The sequence below is a fragment of the Dicentrarchus labrax genome, unplaced genomic scaffold (assembly GCF_905237075.1).
Source record: "Dicentrarchus labrax unplaced genomic scaffold, dlabrax2021, whole genome shotgun sequence".
Lineage (NCBI taxonomy): Eukaryota > Metazoa > Chordata > Actinopteri > Moronidae > Dicentrarchus > Dicentrarchus labrax.
Window position 1 is genome coordinate 15,223,868 of NW_026136701.1, and position 24,847 is coordinate 15,248,714.

Below are 24,847 nucleotides of genomic sequence, written 5' to 3' on the forward strand. Positions count from 1 at the left end.
AAAAACTGCTCTGCTACAGCGACAGTAAGAACATTCAGTGCCCAACATTACATTTAGTGCTGAGCGGTTTAAAATAGGAAATATTACTGTAAGGGTTGGGGACAGCCAGTTACTATAAAAACAAGAGTGGATAAATTAATGTCTGTGGCAATGTACTTTTCTCAATGCTGTGTCAGCACACGGTCTCCAAGTCCTAAGAAAGTGCAGTCAATTTCACACCGAGTGGTTCCTCTTTGAACCTTTTCCAAGCAGTGGCACTGTTTTTTTTAAATGTATTGATAACTAAGCAATGACAGGACAAATATGTAGAAGAGTATACCACAGTAAACAGCACTGTTAAAGCTTAACACAAATCCAATGTGCTTTGAACAACAACATGGTTCACTCTGCTCTTTGCCTCTGGCAGGCTCTGAGTGCAGACGCAGTTAACCCAGGGTCAAAGTGCCTGACCTGCGCCCATCTGCCATCTGTACACCAACATGTCATGTCCATCCACCCAGGCCATAATGAAATTAATGAATGTTCTAACGTGTCATAATGTAATGTTCAACACCCACTGCTACATCTGGAGTGGTCTGTTACTATGGTAACCAGACAGGAAACTGATGTAACCTTGTCAATCTGGCTTATTAAGGAAAGCACAGCTGGGGTATACGCAGAACAAAAAAAGAAAAAAAGATTACACTGCAGCAAAATACACGAAGACACAATGACTCTGTTTAACATAAAAAACATGTTTCAACAAATACATACATTAGTCATATTATCAAAATGTAAAAAGCAGCCTTTTAATGTGGATTACTTTGAAATTATACCTGTGAGGATATTATCAGCGTCAAGCTCCATGTTCACGTTGTTTTTCTTTGCTATGTATCCCATGATCCACTTGGAGCGGCAGTACTGTTGAGTGGCCAGCAACCAACGCAGTGACTCAGGGAAGATCCTGTCAGAAAGATGGGGGATGTCCTTGTTAATAGACATGAATAATGAGCGAGACGAAATGAATCCTCCTTTTAAAAAGCTGATTGGAATCTCTCTTAATGAGGCTTAGCAGTATTGAATCTTGGTTTTTTGTTAACCAGTGTGTCACTTCAACATATTTTGAATGAAATGCAGAAAACTTTCATGGCATAAAATTGTTTTATTAACAGGAAATCCGCCTCACTTAGACACACTCACATAAAATGTTCAGGTAGTACTCAAAGTAGCCTAACCAGATGTCTTGAAATTGGGAACAACAAACAAACACACGGACAGCAAAAACAATGCCATAATAGCGTCTGTTGGGTGAATTTCTCTGGAACAGATGCTTATGCAAGTAAAAGGGCATGATTCATGATCTTTCGCTGGTGTAGTTTTAAGCTGTTCAGCAAACTTAGATCACCTGCAGCGTTGGACTCTTCAGCCAAATCAGCTTCTATATTTACAAAGTCAGCACCTTTATCAGCGATGATGAATCCAACATATGCCCATAAGCGCTGTCTGGCTTAATCAAGAAGGTCCACATGGGTCCATAGTTTTGAAAAATTCCCAGAATCCTCTTGAGAAGGCTGACTCAAGCTTGCTGATGTATTTGTGTATCTCAGTAGTGGGTGCTGTGTGAGCTCTATTATGTGTGGAAAGATGCTAGAGTGTTGGTTAGTTTGAGTTCACTGCCCAATGTTCAGTAATATCTGTGACTTATCGCTTTCACAGCCCGCTTCATGTCCTTGAGTTCTGTAGGTTTTTTCAGCTTTTTTATTCATCATACCTTGATGTGCGCTTAAGGTTTCTGACTGTATCGTTGTCGAAATCCCCATCAACCCCCCCAACTGTTCTGCTCACTGATTGAAGAGAGTTATATCACCAGCATTTATGTTCAACCAGATTAGTGAGTACTTTTGACTGTTTCTGAGTGGAAACCCCATTTGTTCTTCAGCTGCACTATTGAAGAAAGCAAAGGCCTTTCATGCTACGTGATAAAAATCTATATTCCTGGATTTTCTTCTAGTGGTCTTGTACACACCAGCGTAGAATAAATGGTGGTGAATACACGAGTATTTATTGCCTGAGCTTTCGCAAAAGAGACTGCAGTCACAGTAGAGGTCACTTCAAATGAGTTAACGATAAGACAATTAATTCAGCTGGGAATTCACTGCTGAAAAATGTCCTTGGAGACTTTCTCCACTTCTTTGTTTGGACCAAGTCAATCTGTAAAAATGTTGTTGGGGTTTATTTAGACAATGAAAAACACTTTTGGAACTAACACATGTAGAATTTCATTCCAGTTGTCACATTTCAGCAGTGGAAGAGTTTCATGTAGAATTTAACCTGAAACCTTTTAAACTTCAACAAATAACAAAAAAAAAAAGAAAAAAAGAAAAAAAATTAAGAAAAGTTGTTGCCAAACGGTGCAGCAGATGCTCGGGTCTTTTCCTTACCAGATGTAGGACAGCATCAGCAGAAGGGGACAGATGATGAAAGCTTGGAGTACCTGCCAGTCGCGACAGAGGTATGCCACCCCAGGCATCAGCAGCTGACCACCCAACACAACAAAACTGGCCACCATGGTCATGGAAAAACGCCATCCCGGCAGACACAGCTCAATCCCTGGCAGAGAAAGAGAGAGAGAGAAGCAAACGTGTTATTAAGGTTTTCTGCAACAAACATAGTTATAATGTAACAGTTTAATGAAGAGGACAATTATGGATAACTAAATTAAAACGGATTGCACCACATAAAATAATTCTTAGGTAGAGATTTGGTATTACTAGCCAAGTATTTGCATCCAGTGACTACCAGGTGAAACTGTTGTGTAGCTAACTGAACCAATTAATCTTGCTTGGTAATCCTTTCTAACCCTTGTTGTTTGTGAGAGAGGTAGGAAGATCTTTAATGACATTTTCCAAAAAATAACAATATTATGTTTTGTTAAAAATGTCAGCTACAATTGGAGTACAATTGGATATTTCCCCACTCGTTCCAAACTGCATGACTATTACTAAATGCAAAACATACAGTATCCATTACAGTAAAGTATCATTTAGATTACATAAAGCAAAGTAATACACACTTTTACAAATCATTGGCAGTTAAGTTTAATGTATTGCTTGCCTTTTGTACTTTTTGGATGTCATGCTACAGCCTGTGATGTTACAGAGACTTTAGCAGTCTTTACCAGCTAAGGCATTTCTTAAGTTCTAACGGTGCAAGCACATTTAGTAAATCACTAGTTTCAAACTAGCTGGTTGTTAGTGAGAACTTAGGAGAGTTTACACACAAACTTGGAAATGGATTCACAGAGAGCTGGTGCAACCCAACTTAGGAGTGTTTATGTAAACAGAGCACTGGCTCCTAATTTGGTGATTTTTCATGCTGACAAAAACAGGTCAGAGCTGATGAATCAACCATCGAAACAGAACATCACCTCTGACAAGGTGAGGCAGACAGGCCAGAACATGGATCCTGACAATGATACTCATGAGGACACGTAATGGGACATAATTCCCAGGCCGTTGTACATTATGACTACTACTGTATTAATACTGTGACTTTTAATACAAAGAAACACCTCATGTTAGTTTAACTACACCAGCATTGGACCAAGTGACACCCCAGTAAAAGGGAAATGCGCGCCAATTAGTGTTGAAATATTACGTTAATTAAAAGAAATGTTGAAAAATTTGTATGTATTTTAAAACTGTTACGTGACCTAACCTGCAAGAATAGCAAACATTTGCTTTAGTTTCAGCCTCTCAAATGTGAGCATTTCCTGCTTTTCTATTTTATATAAGAATAAATTGAATCTCTTTGGGTTTTGGACTGTTGGTTGGACATAAGAAGCAATTTAAAGATGTTACTTTCGGCTCTGGGAAATTGTGACAGAAATATTTTAAATATGTATTACATTTTATAGACACTTAACTAAAAAATCATTGATATGTCAGTGTCAAAAACAAATTTGACCTACTGTACCGTGTATGTCAAATTTAGCAACATTAAATAAAGGCAATAAATCACCATGTACAGTTGTTGTTCAGAGACAGTAGACAAACCAAGACAGTAGGCTGCTGTGAGAGTGAACTAACTAGAAAGAGGTTCCTTGTACTCAATTCTCCTCTATCAGAATGGCACTGATTCATTCACCCAGCCATTAGCATGCACACCACACTGGCAGCCAGCAACCACAGACAGTCCAGCCCTTTAGTTACTGCAGTGTAGAGGATGGCTTCACATCAAACCATTGAAAGTGAACAGTACTGTAATGCTGCTTTTCTCACACTGCCCAAATCTTTTTTCCTGCTTCATTCGTCCCTTTCTGTTATACATCACTATTTTTTTTTCTAATGGGTCTTTTCTGCTGCCCAGGAATGTGAACAGTCTCCAGATGGGCTTTTCAAGGTGACAAGGCCAGCATAATACAGTGGGTGTCGGCGGCCCTGCTTCATTCCAGTGGAAAGGACCGGAATTTCAATTAGGACTTGCCCCCTTCTGAGGACATGAATAATGCTCTCTGTTCACAGACACTATCGCAGCTGGAATGACAAAGCCAATGAGCTCGGAGCAGGGCGATGGGTGCAAGACCTGCTGAGTTTGAACCAACTAACCTCGAGACCCCTTCTCTGTGTGCTGCTGGGAGAAAAGTAACGGTTCACTGGTTATGAACTGCATGGGATTTGAATTCTTCGGTTATGTATAAGGCGTCATGTGCACTGAACAGGCCACTGCATTGTGACTGAAAAAAAAACTACATCCTGTGGTGGGCTATGGAAAAGTGTTAACACACATGGACACTCAGGACAGTACAAGCTATATACTTAATATAAAAGATATTAAAACAGGTGTGAATTTATATAAAATATGGCACGTGTTATGTAGATGGAGCTGCAGAATGAGCAGCAGAGTATGAAAAAGAAATGCAAGGAGGCCTGAGCTCCTTACTGCAGCTGACCCTAATCCTCCACAACCCACTGATCAGCAATCCCACAATTCCCTGCTGCAGCCTGTGTTCTACTGACATAAATCTACCACTAACTATTCTGATGTCACATACAATAAAGATGTACCTGGGGATGTCTGAGGTGAAAAAACAAGTAAGAAATAGACACATTTAAATGCATTTGGACAGTACGCAGTGGAAGTGATGTCATCAGTGATCAAGCCAATAGCCAATTAATAATATGTTGATAATCCCCAAAGAAGCTTTGGCTGGTTTGCTGACTTTGGCAAAACAAGAATATGAATCAGACTCTGGCACACGCCACAGTTGCTAACTAGCCTTCTGTCAAGTACACAGCTCACTCAAGGAGGCCCATTGTTTTGCAAGTGAAAGAGATTGGTTGACCACTAGGCACTCAGTGCAGCCACTCCCAGTACCCACAGGCTAATGTCATGACCTTTCACTGGTCATATGAGGTCCATATGGCCCCATGCCATGTTTTAACTGCCTAATCCTGGCCACTTAATCTGCTGAGTATAACTTAATGGCAGGAAGACTGTAGCATTTCTCTGAAAGATAACAGGTTTGTTTGCTGTGCCTAATTTTTATGGCATAAAATAATATATTTATTTTTAGCAGCACCTGCAATGACTGTAGAGTCTGGAGCTACAGTCATTCTTGAAGGTGTCACAGGTGAAAAGCAAAGTGCAGCTGCATTGCAGTTGCCATCCCTCAGCTGTGTTCCCTCTTCTCCTCCCACATATTTTACATCTACTGCTGGGAATTAGCATGCCTCAGCATCAACGATATCCTGGTTCCAGACCTCTGAATCACTGCCCACATATCTGATTCGTTCAGAAATCAAAATAGGTCTGTTGTGCTTATTAATGGCGGTTTCCTTCGATTAGACATTTGTCCAATCAAAGCTTTATAGGTAGGTTTAAAAAAATAAAAAAGGAGACACACACAAATTAGTGACAGACAAATGGCCATGAAAATGGCGACAAGCATGAATAAGATCAACACAGCTGTACAGGTTGTTGAAACTCTGGAATTGGCATATTTCTTCTATCATTGTGAAAAAGTTCCTAGCTATCGCTACCATAGCTTCTGTGTCAATTGAAAATGGCATCAGTAGGATAATGTAGTCGGACTAGAAGTCACTCACTACTGATTGGCTATGGCAAAACAAATAACCTCTCGTCCCCAAACAGAAATGGGCATGAAACATGAACACAATGCCAGCCTGAATGAAGGAAGTAAAATTAAATGGCAATTCAGTCTTGATTATCAGGCTGTGTCAATGGTGCTTGCCTCATGTCACGCAAACATCCTTGTAGCACAGGGTTGGTCAGGATTGTGGAATCTGTGCCAATCCTGACAGACCATGCGCTACAAGGACGTCTGCAAGGAGTCTCTGAAGCTCTGCTGAAGGGACACATTTGTGTTTTGATGATGTGTGTGTTCCCTGGAGGTGTTCCCCAGATCTGATGTCTGGAAAGGAGTGGGGTTTCAGATGCTGTCTGACCATCCACATCACTCCAAAATCTCTCATGGGTGTTTAATTGGGTTGAGATCTGGTGACTGTAAAGGCCATAATAGCATATTATTCACATCATTTTCAGACTCATCAAACCAGAGCAGCTTTGTGCCCTTTATGGAAGCAACTGCAGTTGTTACTGTTAGTCCAGCAACATATTCAGGCTTGTAATTTGTCACCCGCTTCCTGATAGGTGCTCACAGTTGCTTCCACATAACAATGTACTTGGTTAGCTCACAGGTCTGGTTTATTTTCATCCTCGTGTGTGGTTTGCATGGGGTTCAACCAGACCTTACTGGCTACCGAGAATACATCACTCTGTTGTTGCTTCATCAATACATTGTGAAACCTCTGCACCCTCAGATGGAAATGCCTAGTGAGACCAAACTCAATTCAGGCATGTGCAAAGCCGCTGATGAGTTTTTGGAGTGTTTCCTCTGAGTGACAGAGCAGTGCATCATTGTCAGCAAACATCACTTCCCTGATAAGGAACCAGTGAACCTTGGTCTGTGCCTGGAGTTGCAATGTCAGTGGAACGTAGTGACCACATAGCAGTGTGGGGGCGAGTGTACAGCCCTGTTTAACCGTTAATTGGGAGATTGTTTGAGAATAGGACACAAGGTACCCTTCACATTTTAATAGAACATAATCAACCAAAAAGCTATGGCACAGAGCCAATGCTATGATGAAGCATGAAAAGACTTCCTCTGCTCACAAGGTCAAAGGCCTTTGTCAGGTCAATTAAAAGCCACAAGTAGATTGGTCTTCTCTGTTCCTGGCATTTGTCTGGAGTTGGTGTAGTGACAATATCCCACTGATGGTAGATCATTAAGATTCTGGGTACATATGGGGAAGAACAAACTGTAGTTAACTTAGAATTACTCTGCCAAATAACGTCCAAAAGAATGCTCCAAAGGGAGATTCCACAGTGCTTTTTCTCTTGTCTTTGTTTATATATCCGGTGATTGTGTTAGCTCACAAATATCCTGAGGTATCCTCCCTTCTTACAAGCACTGAAAAGGGGCTATTGACTAAGAATAAGGTCATACTCATTGATTAGTCCCTTATCTGGAGCTGCAAAGAATGCCAAGTAGCCTTCACTAGCCACAGGCATTTTCCTTTGATCTATGTGTGCTGAAATTCTCAGCAATCAAACATAAGTAAAATACCACTAGAAGAGTATTTTTCTTTGGTAATGATTGTGTTATGTTCTATCTACCCCATTATGCCCACCCACTTCCTCCCACACACAGAAAGATCAGCACAAATCCAAGCTATTTTGGCTCTCCGGGAGATACAAAGTGACTGATACACAGCTTACACTCTGACATAAATATAAAACTCCCGGATTGCCCCAACACAATAGATTCATCAGCCTGACGAAAGGAGAACTACAACTGCAGTCATTTCTTTATATACTCATTAAAAGAAAGTGCAAAGGTTGCCCGTGCTGATTTTACCAATCACTGGACTTCACTCAGGAATTTGTGGCGTGAGATAGCTTAAGGATAGATCATGCAATGTCTCTCACAAACAACAAGGGTTAGAATTGATTCCCACTCTGGGCCATTTAGAAAACCACCATTAGGTCATCCAGTCCGCTTTGAAACAAACAAGCTGTCTCCTAAAATACAGACATTTAAAAAAAACAGATGTCGGATATACATGCGGCCTAACCTGTTAAGTGAGGAAGTCTGCTTAGCAACCAAAACTGCAAACTCCACACAAAAGGGAACTTTAACCCTGCTTAGAGGGAAAAAAACGAGTCTGCACCTTAACCCATTTATCAGGAGACTGCTAGAGCGGATTGTGGGGAAGGATGAGGACAGGTCAACCTGTGTATCATGGAAAATACCTTTCATTGGCTAAAAAGCATTTGTTCTCTGTACACAGTCGACAATCTACGGCCCACCCCGTCTCTCTGTATACTTAATTATCCTTGTCGGACCATTCTCAACATTCAGATTGAATAAAAAGTGGCCTTAGTAAGGTTCAGTCTGATGGCAGAACAATATCTCTGCACTGGTGTGAGTGGCTGCTGTCCTCAGGGAGGCATTGCCTTATGATGGGAAATGAAAAGCTTCCAGATCTGGCAAGCACTACTCGGGTCAGGCCAGACTGAGCGATACCCATCAATGGCACAGACACAGTTTAAACACAGACAGCAAGACAGGTAAGAAGCAAGCAAACAACGCTTGCTGCCTGTCAGACTGTACCAACAAACAGGAATCTGACATTGACACAAAGGAAGCCATTTAGACAGATAAATACATAGAGCTTCAATCTTTCTGTGCTTCCCCTTGCACCTCATCTGTGAGCAGAGATTAATGCCTGTGGTTTCAAGGGAGGCACCACAAGAGAGAAAGCTCCTCATTACAGAATAACACAGGAACAGTGAAGAGGACAAGACTGGCCTGACCTGGCTAACCTGACAAAACGCAGCATAGCACTGTAGCAGGAAGGATACATCACAGATCATCCTGTCTGAATAGAGAAGCTGTCTTAATGAAGGAAAGACAAAGCTGGGGAACACACATGACTATATATTATGTAAAATCTCATGGAGGACAGATCAGAGGCTATAAAAGAGCTAACATTTGGTTTTGGTTTGTCATGCTGAATATTATTCCTATTATTAAAAAAAAAGAGGAAATGCTCTCAAATTCCCTTACTGTGCTAACTAACGTTTTCACTTACACACATACTTAAGAACAGGAACAAAAAAAAAAAGATTGCTGAGTATGAAGTTATTTTGTAGCCACACGCATTATAAACCACCATATATGACCACCACCTATCTCTACACGGTTCATACATGCATACATACTGTATGGTGCACATTCAATATTTGAACACCAGAGCCTTTAATATGTGTTCATGTTCAATAAATGTGGTGTATATCAGGCTGTGCCGGAGGGGTTGTAAGCTAAGGTACAGCGTGTATCAAGCTCGACTGGATTTGTTCTGAAGCATCACATGAGCAGAGCAAAACCGCCACCCTGAAATATTGTTGCAATGAATGGCTAAAACCTTGAGGAGTGTCCTTAGTGAACTCGTACACCAAGGGCAGTCAAACTATAACTCTGACACACTTCACAAAACCTTTAAAAGAAAAAAAACGTTATGGAAAAGTGCAGCAAAGAACTATAACGCCTTCCCTGTAATATGTAGTCTTCTGTATGCATATGTGTAAGTGATCTACTCATACTTCTCCAGTACATGTCCAAAAGGAGTGACAGCAAACACTACCCACACAATCAATACATTTTGAGTGGGCGTGTCAGCAGCAATATTACCATATTGTGGGGTCATGTAACATTCATAACTCTTAGTCTCTCGTGTCTTTTTTTGTCCATTTCTCTCTCCTTGCCTTCCATCTTCTCTCAGAGACATGACAAGTTTCGATAAGCAGAGGCTGGAATTAAAAAAAAATCTAAGCCTCTTGGCACAACAACAATAATGTATGGAGTGTGCATTTTAGCCAGGACTCAATACAAAACCACAAATCAGCCTCGGAAACAAGGTCATTTGAGGGCAGGAAGCGGTTCCATTATGGCATTTTCTGGCACATAGCAACAGGCGAAGTAACACAAATGAATTTGAATTGGCACTAATACTATATAAACCACATCAGAAATCATTAATGTATAAATATCAAGAGAAAGGGAATCAAACCTAAAAAGGAATATGCTATCCCTTCTTAAAAAGGTCCAGTGTGTAACATTTAGGAGGATCCACAAACAGAAATGGAATATACTCATAGGTATGTTTTCACTACAGTAAAATCACCTGAAAATAAGAGTACTTTTTTAGTTTTTGTTACCTTAGAATGAGCATCTATGGGGAAGCGGGAACTCCAGTTTCTCCTACACGCTTGGAAGTCTGAGCTGTATTCAAATGGTTGCAATCTGCAACTTCACCGCTAGATGACACAGAATCCTACACGCTCCTTTAAAATATAATGACAACATTTTGAGCTGGCTATTGCCCCAAACCATTAGCGTGAGTTTGTCCTAGAACATCCTCCATTAGATCACCTTCTGGATCACCACAGTGGTGCAGTCATGAGCCTGTGTGTCAGAGGTTAATGACAAAAAAGTCACAAAGCGATTCTGGATGTATGCACTCGAGACTATGACAGAATCATGTGGTCTGTCGTCTTTCTGCATGCCCCTGTTTGTTTGTCTACTGTATCTCTCTTTCTCAACAAGGCTCCTCTCACACAGACACAGACACAGACACAGACACACACACACACACACACACACACACACACACACACACACACACACACACACACACACACACACACACACACACACACACACACACACACACACACACACACACACACACACACACACACACACACACACGACATGTACAGGCTTGCCACCTCTGATTCAGACATGGAAGCCAGCAAGAATTCCACTTGAGATGAGAGAAGAGACATTTCGCTTTAAGCTCATGCATAGGTATACACACACACATGCACACACTCAGAGAGAAACCTCACTGGGACTCACAATTCTTTCAATAAGCTATACAGTATGTTTACTTCTGTCACTGTAAAAATAGTAGTAAACTGATATTTGGTGTTAGAAAACACTTCAGGGGAAGAACGTAATTTATGTCCTGGAAAAGCATCTGATTTTATTCCCAAATAGCTGATGTGGATGCATGATATAACCGGTGTAAACAAAAAGCGATCTCTGCCCCACTGCCCCAGAACACAAATCACCTCGTCTTCAAGCTGATGAAAAAATTCTCGCACAAACACTCCGGCGCAGCCAGTTAGCATGACTCAGCAAGCTGATGTGCAGTATGTTTGCATGTGACGGGGCAGTAGGTGAGGGTCGGGGGTGGGGTGTTTACTGTAAAAATGCAGTAGTGAGCAGCACAATTATGCTGAGCTATAGGCACTGTGAGGCTCGGCCTGTCCGGCCTGGTGTTGTGATGCTAAAAAGGCTAGCACACTCTGATGGAGCACGGGGGTATAAATAGCAGCACTGCATCAGATGACTTTCTATAGCTATCGGCTTTGCTTTTCTACTGTTATATTTTGGAGCCTGCGTAGATCAATTTAGTAGAAAGATATAGTAGCCTGGTTTATAGATGAAAGGGCTTAATGTTAACATACAGGAACACTTCACTATCACTTGCGGTGGTGGTGTAATTGTACCACACTGCCTCTTAAGTCTAGCACACTTCAGAATCACATGTGAAAAACCTTCCTTTCTCCATCCCCTGCAGTTTCAACATTCCTCTCAGCCTTTAAGTTCCATTTTTCTTCTACTCACACTAGTTGATAGCCCTCCATTCTCTCCCTTTGTCTGAAACTACCCTGCCACCAATTGTCTTTCCCCATTTTTTTTTTCTGTCTCTCTGTGGCGGTTAGCGTACAAGTGTCACATCACATCAGCCATGTCGGGCCCCGCAGTCGACAGGCCATTCTGGTGGAACGGATTGTAGCTGTGTGTAAATTGCTCTACACACTTAAAAGAGACTCATGCATATTGTGAATTTCCCTGATTGACGCCTTCTCCAAAATGAGGTAACACACAGGCGGTCAGGAGAGTGCTGTCTTCTTATTACTGCATTCACACAAGGATGTATGAAATTGTCAAACCAAACACAAATATTGCATTTATCATATTGCTACTGTCTAGATTAAAGTGATGGCATATAATGGCGCCCAGCCTTCAAGATCCATGAACTAAGACTTAATTGCCCATGCATGGATGGGAAAGGTGGGATTAGTGTAAAGTCTCTAGTGTAAACACAGCCGAGGCTGGGACTTGGCTCTCACTTTTCTTTGTAAGCAGAGTCAAACCAAGCAAGCCACAAAAGAGGGTCATGAGGTTCATAATGTTACATGCAGAAATGTCATATGACTGTCACAGTGTCGGGACTATAAAGAAATATCAGCTAAACTCTTAGCATGTAGCCAACTTTCACGCGAATGCAATAAATAAAACAGAATGCCTTGAAATGAAACGATTGATTCTCTCCAGTAATGTGTTATTGAACCATTGTGTTCCTACTCTTGGAGCTGCTCTCATGGAGTTTCGTCAATAGAGAGAGGCTGCGGGGCAAATAGCATGTGACAGAGGCCACACATGATCAGAAATAAGGGCGGTGGTAAAGCAAACACAAAACCTACACAAATATGCAAAGCTTAAATAAACACATGTCCAAGTTCTGCTCAAGTTGACTTTATAATATAGCGCCACAGTAAGCTACTCATAGGCAGAGCTATAATTTCCAGAGAATCATAAGGACACTAAAAACTGTAAAAATAATGGAACAGTGTATGTGGTGAAATTTGTTTGATTATCATTTTATGAATAAGTGTTCAAATGTAACGGAGATGCCTGTGACAACTGCAAGGAGGAACTATATTTGACTGATTAGATGACAACTGTTGTGGCTGACTACTCCTTTTATGCTGGTTAGGTGAGGAACTGGTAGCCAGAATGATAATTACCTGTTTCAGCCTGAAGCAAGGAAACATGAAGAACTTTGCTGTTGATGCATGGACTCCATAATCCTGCTTATGGTGTTAAATGCTGGGCATTCACATGTCAGGGTGAACAAGGTAACCACTTCTAGAGTTACTTTCCCATAAACATCATATTTTAGATATTCTTGGCAACTTCTAGCCCACTAAACCATTGTTCAAGTGCAAAGGTACTTGAGTATGATTGCAAGGTGCTGTATTAACCTTTCATAACATTACTGAAGAAAATGTTCGTCACTACTTGATTTGCGTTGCAATCACTGTATTGTAGTTTTGCAGATTGCCGACTGTATGGAAGAATGAGAAATGCAAAGAATGTAAAAATAGTAGAGAAAGGTAGAGCAGAAGATGGAGGCAGGGAAGGTAGACTTAAAAGATAGAGACTGAGAAAAGAAGCAGAATAAGAAAAAACGGTCAAAACTACACAAAGAGTAATGAGAAAGCTAGGAGAGGGACATATAAGTGGTGGGAAATAGAAATCTTTACTCTGGCTCACAATAATTGGAGGGAACGCAGCCCTGTTGCATCATTGCTGCTGCTGGTGAAACTATAAGCGATATATTCAAATATTGTTTCCTTTTGATCAGTCACAATGGTCAAATACTGCTGAGCTGCTCTGATATTCCACCAATAAAGAAGCATATGATTTATGCTTTCAAATGCCTTTTTAATTCTACCTTAACATAAGCTGCAAGCTACATTGTCCTCTATGCAGAGCAGATTTCAGATGAATCTTATCTTTCACAATGGCTAACTGGCGCATATTTGTACACATCAAGATAAAACAAGAAAGACATATAAACTACTTTTATGACTTTTAGAAGGAAGCTATACTGGTACAACTTAATAACTAACTGAATGATTTTTCTCTTAACTTATTCTTACTTTTGATTCTTACTGCCAGCCTCGGGCAAAGTTCATAGGCTGAACACTCTTCTATGTGCAAAAATTAGACAAAAATGTTATATGACCTTATATAGTGAGAGTTGTAGAGACATACAGACTCTACAAAATTACCATGCAACTCCACCAACTCCAACTATTGGGTTACAACCACCAGGTTGAGAACCACTGATTTACTGAACCATAAACTGTAGGCTAACGTGAAAACAATGGATGCAGATGTCAAGTTCATTTAAATTTGATACGACGCCGAACTGTACAGCTTGACTCCACCCTTTTGCCTCCATCTGTCCCACCCTCTTTTCCTTTGTCCCGCGTGCAGACTAAGCGGTCATTCTATTTTGGGAGTGCAGTGAAGCTTTTCAAGGTATACAGTGTGGAGTAAATTAGAATGACAAGGACACTGAGGGCTCTTTCCTTCATCATCTCGCCCTTGCTCCGTCCCTCTCATCTTCCCCTCCCTTCACTTTTGCAGACCTCCCTCTGCACTGGCCAATTACTGCGACCAAAGAGGCTTTTAGGGATCCATCGCTCAGACCAGAATATGCATCAACTGCACGGCCAATTGTTAGGATGCTATCAAAAAGTACCCTCCCTCCCATTCTTTACAAACTAAGAGAACATTCCCACATAACTAATTATTTAAACCTTTGCTGTGCAGGGAGAAGGTCACATCAACAGAGAGGATTCATAGAACAGAGAACATTACAGCCTCTACCCACCCCCCCAAACCCCCCTCTGTCGTTATCAGATTATTGATTAGCAGTAACGAGGATTAAAATCTCAGAAAAAGACACATGCTGGCAGACCTAAATGAAAATTAAAGAGTTCACTTCAAGGGTAAGGAAGGCTGGTAGTTGTTCTGTAATGAGAATTTATCCTGACAATGGCATTCAGTTTAATAAATGTTAGGAGGTCACTGCACCACAATTACTCTTCTTTTAACTGAATGCTACCCTCAGCTAGAGACAAGTATTAAAGTAGAATAGCCTTTTGATTAGGTGTGTCTGGTCGTAATGAGAACACCAACAGTGGGAGGATACTAAAGATTAAGAGTGGGCAGCATGAGCAAAATGAATATTGCAAATATACACAGCATTTTCATAATACAATGCTGTTCAAAAGCATGTGATAAAAATGCACATTTATCACTTTCTTCTCAATGGTTATTTTGTCTTAAATTACAAAAAAAAGCCTATATTTTTAAGTATTAAATTACATTTCCTTCAGGGTTTTTTTTAACAATGTTTATCATGTAATATAATCTATAATGTAATATTTACTCAGCTGGAACAAGGAAAACGTCTCCTTACAGTGCAACAAAAGCTGCTCCTTGTTTTTAGACATGTAGCCAAGTCAGTCAACCAACGAGTTTGGCCAACAAGTACATCGTCAAGTAACCATGGAATAGGTCTACACAAAGCTCAACAAGTACACTGCTGCATTACTACTGTGCCATTCCTCATCAGCACTTTTGTTCTGTCTAACAATGAAATTCAAGGATTGTCTGCAACAAACCAAAGCAACAACTTGCTCTCAAAGGCCTCAAGCTAAATGTCTCTGCGCCAAGTTTATCATTGGCCTCAAAAACAGTAATATCAGTGAAAATAAGTATTCACATGTCAACTGACTGTTTGCCAAAACCCCTCCCAGGAACAGGGATTGCTCACAACCATAACTAGACACAGCAGGTCAGTCAGGATGTGGATTATTCAGCATGCCGTGGTATGCATGGGACTCCAGTAAGAGCAATATAGTGTTTGGAGTGTCATGTTAAAAACTTGTTTGGTTTATGGCAAGATGCAAAGGTTAGCACGCCCAGCTAACTTATTACTACCTACAGTTGTAACCTGCTCTTTATTTGGGGAAGTTTACACTCCAGCAACTTCAACCTAACTTACCTGAAAAAGCTGGAAACATTAAAAAGCCAGTTGTTAATCGAAGGTCTAGAAATGCGGGTCCTGCTTTTGGTATGCTTCTTTGTGAAATCTAAGGCCCATTGTTTCTAAATGTACTGCAAATTTCGAGCGGTAAACACTGCCAACATTGTCATCGTAAACTGCATATGTGCTCTGCTACAATGGAAAGTTTGACAGGCGTAGCAACAATAACAAAGAGGCTTTTATTTGAGAGATAAAGACTTACTGAGGACGTAGAGGGAAAGGGTGATCCCTGCTAGGCAGAAGCCCTCAAAGAAGCGCAGGGTGCTGAACATGGAGGCGTTGACAGAGAAGGCCACAGTCAGACCAAACACCAGCATGAACAGCACCGATATGATTAGCACTGGGTGGCGGCCAAACCTATGGATGTAAGGTAAAAAATTATATTTAACTTTGGACACCTTCAATGTGAAAAAAATAGGTTTCAATATTATACACCTGTACATAAGACTTTATGTTGTGCAAGAACTGAATTCTTACCAGTCAGCAAGGATTCCAAACACCAGGTATCCAAAGATGGATCCCACCAACAGAGAAAACTTTGCGATGTGGACTTTCCATGCTGAGTTACACACCAGACTCCACTGTAGAGACAAATAAACCAGACATTAGTTCCCAGAAATGTATGCTGAGTAAAAAAAAAGTGGAAGTGAAAAATAAATATTTGAGAAGGACATATTTCTTACTATTGACTCTTAGTCTCCTCTAGGTCTGTCTTATTTATGGTGCATTATTACCACTCAAAACACACAACACTGAAATGTGAGAAGGGTACAGTCTGTAATAGAAGGGCTTCCTGGTATTTCATTGAATATGAACACTGACATGATATGCCACCAACAAATATCTTTCCTTTGTTAATTATTATTCCAGACATTATTTTACACAGAACATACTGTAAGCACTTTGAAAAAAGTATTTGCTTATTGTTTAACTATTAGTCTTTAGGCTCAGTGTTCCCAAAAAAAAATCTTTGAGAATTTATCTAATGGAGTAACTACTTTTTATTTGCTAATATGTTATTAGCTAATGTGGCACAAAAAATGAGTAGTCTTGAAAATAGTGATTCTGCAACCACTAAATGTACAAATTTTTTGCAAACCCATCTTAAAAACATCTTAATCAGGTATTCAGCTATCTAGACAATACTTTCCTGAGTCAGAAATCACTGGTTATACATGATGTGACATTTCTTTATTTCCTTATGCCTTCTCTGCTGTGTGCCAAAATGGTACACAGCATTTTGGTCAACTGCCCGTTTTTATTTTCATCTTTGACTGAAACTCTCCACCCCAGTAGCAGAGGGATTCCTAGATTGCAAACAATGCAGTGTGTGCCTGCTTTTGAATGAATCAAGCACACCCTGATTATTTTTTTCTTCCCACAGCAGCAACAAGTTAATGCAAATGGAGAGAGAGAGAGAGAGAGAGAGAGAGAGAGAGAGAGAGAGAGAGAGAGAGAGAGAGAGAGAGGGGCAGCAGGAAGTGTTCTTATGCATGTGAACTGCTTTTAGGAGGCACTTCACAAAAAGATATACCCAACCCTGCAACTTCGTCTACCATGGACAATATAACTTAATGCTCCTTGTAGTGTAGTTGAGGAGAAGAAGATGAATTTCGGCGAGGAGGTGGATATTAGGGGTCTATTTGGCACCATATGCCTTCCAGCTGTCTGTGCTGACACAAGCAGCAGGAAGGAGCAGACAGGGGCGTTGTAGCCATGCCAGGTGCATAGTGTTAGGGAGGCTGTTTAACACTGACTTCAATTGTCACTGACCTCATCTATAAACCAAATATCATATAGTTTAACATTAAAAATATATTTATTTCAGCTCAACCTTATCTTGAAATACAAAGTGTTGTTTGTTCTTACATTTTTCTAACCTCTCATAACCTCTGCTATGGTGACCTGTTCAGAATGGAACGCTCCAGGATTACCGAGAGCCACCCGGCCATCACATGATCCAGGCATGCCACTCATTCATGGTTTCAGTATCGATGTCAGCAGAGAAAAAGGCAGTGGGAGGCAAACAAGTTCCTGTTGCGCAATCACCGCACAACCAAGGGGGTTTAAAAAGCTGAAGTTGCCCTATCCCGAGACTGTGACAAACTGGAATATACACTGAAATGATACTCCGAGTCTGCGATTATGCAAACACTGCACGGCCGGATGACTGCTTGGTGACTGTGCAGAACATACATCTGCGGGGGGCCACAGACAGATGACCAATGTTGTAAAATGCTAACATTAGAGCATTCCCAAGTAACATGCCAGAGACAATAAGCAGCACAAGTGCTAAGTGCTGTTGAAATGCGTGGCCAAATGGGCAGGGCATGGATGATTTTGACAGCCAAAGTATCATTAATGTGTTTTATTTAAAAGCATCAATTCACATATATTATTAACCAGGTTTTCTCTCCCGGCCAACACTCTGACCAAGCTCATACGCCATCATTAATGGGCATCCACACTGCTATTAGCTCAAGTGGAAAGAGATATGGACAGATTTTCAGCTATCGCAGAGCAAAGAAATCCAAGCAAACTGCAATTCAGTCCAAGCATTAGTCAAATCCACGCCGCTTGTCTGCTGCGCGCTTATTATTACTGCCAGTTGCTCTCTTGCTATTGTCTTACTCATTTGGGAGTAATGAATAGAAGTCACTGTGTAGAGTTGGGTTTAGACATGTGTGAATCTATTAGCTGACAGAAAATGCAGAACAATGAGGGGCCAAAAGCAAATCAGTTAAAATCCTAAGGTCGTCTGCCGACCTCTCTCAAAGACTGGCCACCAATGGTCAGTGTACACCAGCGAGTCTCATTAGCTCCGATGAAGACGCTCTCTACTACAGCTGCACATTTCTGCACTCGTTGAACTACAGAGTGGTGGAGTGGGGGGGGGGGGTTCATAGGAGGGGTAGCACGCGTGGAGGGAGGGAGTTGGAGAAAAGCACAGGAGGAGGGAGGAATTACAGATTATATAACATAGAAACCGAACATTCGTAGAGATGGAGAGAAATGCAAAGAATGGAGGAAAGTATGGGAAAGGATAGAAGGCTAAAGGAGAGAGGGAGAGAGATGCTTAAAAGCAGTTGTGAGGAGAAGGCAGAAAACACATGGAGAGACTGCTGCATAGTTACTGCCTAGCAACAGACCCTCGCCGTGGTTATCAGACTCTTTCTGCTTCCAAGTGCAAGTTTTAGCATCACTGCCTCAAGAAAGGGTTGAAATCCTATAATGTGGTTAGCTAGATGAGGGTAAAAGGGAAAGAACTATCTAAAAAGGAGGTTGAGCAAAAAGATAAATCTACACTATATATACACACACACTCACTTTCTTTTGCAGCTTTGTGCTAAAAAGAAGTCAAGAGGGAAACCATACACAGATATCTGGCGTTGCAGATATAGCCTGAGGGACTTACAGCCTGAGAGCATGTTTATATTATCTAGGTGTGACCATGTTTCAACTGTCATACAACTGACAAACATCCAGACTATACTACATGTCAAATGTAAAATGCGAACATGTTTGACACATAGGTTGATGGCATTTACATTTTCAAGTAGTGACAAAGTGGTGAAATGACAAACCTTTGTCCTTCAATCTATTATTCATTGCCTCTATTGTTATCAGAACCATAACTACACATCTGTCACCAAAGAGACCTGATATATATTGACAACCGGGCAACACTCCTAATGCCTGAATTCCATCACACTATCCTAAGACAAACTTAAACCCACGGCTGAGGGTCAGAGACCTCACAATGTCCTACCCCTCCCCCTGACAAAACAGCACTTATCAGGAACAAGCCTGCAGCACACACACACATGAAGCCTCAACAGAGTTTTATCTTTCGGTCACAAGCGTCTTTCCTCACAGCTGACGCTTTGAGTGGCTGTCATTGTGTGCTGACTAGGTATCTGCAATGGGGTCATCGCCTTTCGACAGCTGAGACCGTTTCAAAGTGTCCCACACTGATCCGGGGTCTGTGGAAGGAGCCAACCAGCTGGGTAAACAGTATGAAGGGACACAGATCAGAGAGGCCTGCATGGGTGTTCAACTACAGTATCATCTTTCGGATCTATGGGTGTGCAACCTCCAGCACAGCGATACTGGGTCTGGGTGTACCCACTAATGTGCTTTTACAACATATCTTCCTTATCTCTTACGTACAATACTCTAGCCTACATTCTAAGAAACAGAACACAAAAGTGGCACTGACATACACTGACATACAGTATAACTGTATACTGAAGTAGAACGGAAGCAAGTTATTGATTAGTCTCGATTATAACAGTTAACGATTATATTCATTATCGATCGCCTGATAAGCCCATTATTCCTCTCAATTATTAAAATAATCTTTAATCTACAAAATGTAAGATAATAGTTCCCCAAAGACCAACCCAACACTTTCAGATGATATAATATAATATAAAGATATAATATAAAGATATTCTGTTTACTATCACATCTAACATATAAGAAAAGTAGCAAATTCCCACCATTTAGAACCTGCAACCACAGAATTTTTGGCATTTTTGATTAACAAATTAGCAAAATAGTTGCCTATTGTTTTTCTGTTGATCAACTAATCGACGTATCATCTCAAATAAATAAATAACCTGCAACAATTTTGATAATCGATTGCCAAATACTGACTGTTTCCAGAGTCAAGATGTGGATTTGCTGCTTTTCTCACATCAACAATATAAGTTTTTTTAAATGTATTTTTTTGGCCTTTTACTGATAGTGACAGCTGAAGATAGACAGGAAAGGGGGGTGTAGAGAGAGGGAATAACACGCAGCAAAGGGCCGCAGGTAGGATTCGAGTCGTGGGCTGCTGCAGCAACTCCGTAGATGGTCACCAGCTCTACCAGGTGAGCTAACCGGGCGCCCATACATTATCATTTTAAACGTAATATCTTTGGGTATTAGACTGTTGGCTGGACAAAACAAGTCATCTGAAGACATTAATTATACATCTGAACTATATTTATTTTGCGTTCTATATTTGTGTTCTATCCAAACACCATTCTTTGATGTTTGTAAGTTTTACAAAAGGGGATTCCTAAATTCAGTTTTAGATGTTAAAATCATCATAAGTCCGTACGCGGCAAGTGTCTCTGATTAATATGCAAGAACCAAACTTTCACAGGGGATCGGTGTAGAGGTTAATCTTTGCTTTGAAGAGGTTCTCGAGGCCTTTTTTTTCGGTCGGTGTGTGCAGCTGCTATCCTGTCTGAATGGGAGCTGAGTAGGGTAGGTTGCAGAGAGACTATCTATCTCCGAGTAATGATACATTCTCATTTCTAAGGCTCAGTCCAATTAAGACGGACCCTGAGGAGAGCTTATACTCAATTAGGATGGGTCTCCACATTAACCACTTTGGATCCTTCACCACCAGCTCAACCTCCAACCGCCTCCATGAAAAGCTTTTTTTCTGTGACACCCTGAGATAGAAAGAAATGAGCAGATAAATGTATCCCTGTGCCACTGATTCTGGAGGCATAACCATGGCGCATTTACATGTCATTTACGTGTTTACCACGTGTGATATGAAGGGTTGGCAGAGTCGTTGGGGTTTGAATGTGTTGTTGGTACATTTTGACAGAGACACTACCACATTTTCCTCAGTGTTGGCACTCTGCTCTGCCTTTTAGGGATCAAATGTCACAGATAGCTGAGTGCAGTCATGTGCAGTTATGCCTATGCAATCCAAACACAGGGAGGAATGCTAAGTCATCACTTCCTGCTGTAACATCCCATCTTAGTTATCTGTGCTGTGGCGGACAGAAGAGGCCTTGGCAGAATGAGGGACAGGTTGTCAAAAGAGACAAGCTGGACACTCAGTCCTGCTTCATTTTTTTGGCTCCATTTTGGGATTCGTCTGCATGCCGTCTGATTCAATTTCTCCTGACGGTGACCTTGTCAGAATGCAGACCGTATGGGTCAGGGAAGACGAGCACAGCCAGAGACACTTTAACCAACTGCTCGGGCCTGTCACCGATCTGACGTGGTAGTAGTGTCAACATGACATTCTCTGTATGAGTGCAAAGGCAACACAAATATTAGCATCTACAGGTTACAATGCCAGCATGACAGGAGAGCCAGCAGCGTTTCAGTCAAAGCCTTCATATTAAAAACTTATGTTTGTTTTCTACCCATGAGAGAACAGACATTTCTTGAATGTTAGTAATATGGATACACCCAATCGATTCCCCCTAGCATATGACTTCATATCCAGCTGTAGGTTTTTCAGTGCCTCCATCCATTTAGCCTGGCTTAGTTCATGCAACCCCACCCCCCCAAATTACCCTGCGGACAGTAAATTAAATCAAGAATGAAACTTTCCACCCTTGGCTCATGGCTGCATTAAAAAGCTACAACTGCATTTTATATGCTTTATTTAGATGGGGACATTGTTGGTGATAAGCAGATGGGCTGTTGGCATTACAGTGGACACAAGCTCAGGGTGCCACAACCCCGTTCTACAGCACAGAGAGGCTTCAAAGCCGGGCTCCAGATCCAACTCTTTCTGATAAGCCTTTTGATCACGGCTTGCGTGCCAAACTCTTCAGAGCTGAAGATGTTGTGGATAAAAATGCAATTTATGGGAGTTTATCGGCACATCCATCCACATTTTTGACTTTTCCTAAGCCAATAACCGCACGCTGACCATTAATGCCTATTGATCTGTTCTGTTTATAAAGTCTTAATCGTGCTCTGTGATAAGTCTTTTCTTGGAAGATAAATCTCATTACCTCATCAACGTTAATGTCAAGTGTACTCAGAGAGCCCGGTGGATCAAAGTTTCATGCTTACCCTTCCCCCCCGCAAAAATAAAACTTGATATCTTGATATAAGCATGCAGCATCCACAATGGGAGAATGATAGGCATAATGAGATATAATAACCCTTCTTCCTCCAGCTAGCAGACTGATGGCTGGCCTATACTGTCTCCTCAGCCCGAGCCTGCACAGAAAGGAATACCATAACATTATGGTGATGTAATAGGAGGTAAATCCACACTCAAACACTAAAAGTGCCCAGAATTTAAGCCATAAGAATATCTCACTGGTGTTTGTTTAGAGCAGTGATAGGGCCAGTGCTGTTTGGCAAGGGCTGGGGGTTGCACTATTCTAGAGAGGGCACTAATGACCTTTGCTCCAAATCAAAGGCTCCGTGTTTATTATGTCCATTACGACAACCGGCAAATTCCACCAGCCCTGGCAGTTTTGCCCAGTGTGCCAATGGTGGCACCCCTCTGTGACAGGTCACACTTGTGTCAGCTGTTGCGATGACTCACTGTCACCAGGATGCAGGCTCTCACCTACACAAACATACTACTTTAAAGTGAGCCAATGTGTGGCTCTCCAGAAAACAGAAGCACCTCACTCAGCCAGTGTGCAGAAACGCATGCCTTATATGCAACAATGGAGGCATAACAACAACCACTATCCAGAAGCCTTGCGCACTATTGTATATGAACACGAGTGCGCTGCAGCTTTAAAGTGATATTCTCTTAAGGATGGGTGTAGTGTTGATATGTGCCAGAATCTCTCCCTCTCACTAATCGATCCTAAGAGGATCAGAGCGGATAGAGTATCGCATATGCATGACACAATATGATGGAGAGGATGCCCATCCTTACCTTGGTAACAACATTCTGCACGAGTCCCGTGTGCAGCTCGAAGGTCCACTCATCGCAAGTACACTGCATGTTGTGCGTGTCATTGTGGGTGCCGCCGTAACTCCCATTGGCATAGATATAAGCTGGCCGGGCGCTGGTGTTTTTGGGGCTGCCCAACAACGAAGAATGACCCGTAGTCTGATTAGTCAGGTTTGCCAAAGGCTGGACACATGTGCTGTTCGGCTGGGCGAGGAGGAAATTATCAGAGTACTGGCTGAATCCAATAAATATCGCCGGGATCCATGTCAGCACGATCAGCTGTTTCTGGTACTTCCCAAATCCCCCGAGGAATGGAAGCACGGCGCCGTCGATGCGTGTCAGCAGCCCCGCCGACGTGGTTTCGGGGGACACGAAGCCGTTCTCCGGTTGATGGTCCTCCGTGTCGAGCTGCACCACGGCCATTGCGGTCTCGCCGATAGATGCCTCCGTTGTGTAGCGAAAGCCGGGGTTGCAGTGCTACCCCCTGTCGACTCCACAATGCGTCAGTGGCCCCAGCTCTGGCGGTGAAAGCCGTGCGCAGTCAATCACTGGAATGGAAATAAGACGCACCTCTTTATTATCAGGAAGCACTTCCCTCCGCCTGCCAACCCCCCACCCCCCACCACCACCACCACCCCCGTGCGTGCGGGACTGACCGCAAGCTCAAGCTCCGAAAACCCCCCAAAAAGAGGGCTGTTGAATGAAATGATGAGCAAATGGCGAGCAAAACTATTTCATGATCTTTTCCGTCGTCTTGATTCATTGGTTTTTTCTCTCTCTCTGTCGGTCAGCTGTGGCAGCCAGAGCCCTCGGGAGCGCTTCCTGAGGGAGTCACAGGTAACACACCTGCCCATAAAGGCAGTGTGCTGTTCACTCTACACCCAATATGGCCACCTGTAACCACTGGTCACCAGATTTGAAAGAAATTGCTCATTTTCGGTGCAGAAGTAGAGCAAAAAGTCCCTTATTATTAAAAAAAACAAACAAAAAACAATATTACTGTGATTTCATAATAATCAGTAAGAGGACACCAGTGGTTTCTGTTTGTTTTTCATTAATGAGCAGGTTGTTGATTCTGTGTTACTCAGGCTCCCAAGTTGTGTGCGCATATATTAATAACAATTATATTCGAATAATAATAAAAATCAAGTCAAACCATAGCAACCGAGTTCCATAGCCTACAGAAAATAGGATTCCAAACATTTTGAAAGAAAATCACAAGAACCAGTATTTTGGACTCTGTGACAGTTTCCTAAATATTGTAGGATATATATGCTTAAATACAAAGATTTTAAACGCACAGTACTGATGTCGTGTCAACAGGGGGTAGGAAGAGGAGGAACTAGCCCTGGCC

General features: G+C 41.7%; 1 protein-coding gene across 2 annotated transcripts in view; it reads right to left on the minus strand.

The window, feature by feature from the left end:
- LOC127362604 (solute carrier family 22 member 23) overlaps positions 1 to 24,388 on the minus strand; it is a 35,210-nt gene extending 10,822 nt beyond the window's left edge. Inside the window, exons 1-6 of one of the 2 annotated variants that reach the window (XM_051398571.1) lie at positions 24,150 to 24,388; positions 23,476 to 24,041; positions 16,302 to 16,405; positions 16,027 to 16,181; positions 2,421 to 2,589; positions 816 to 943 (exon numbers count right to left, since the gene is read on the minus strand). In XM_051398571.1, coding sequence (XP_051254531.1) covers positions 816 to 943; positions 2,421 to 2,589; positions 16,027 to 16,181; positions 16,302 to 16,405; positions 23,476 to 23,916 — 997 coding nt within the window. In that variant the 5' untranslated portion in view covers positions 23,917 to 24,041; positions 24,150 to 24,388. Of the gene's footprint in view, positions 1 to 815; positions 944 to 2,420; positions 2,590 to 16,026; positions 16,182 to 16,301; positions 16,406 to 23,475; positions 24,110 to 24,149 lie in introns of those variants that run through there. The other variant, XM_051398561.1, reaches the window with a different exon arrangement.
- Between the last annotated feature and the right edge of the window lie 459 nt (positions 24,389 to 24,847).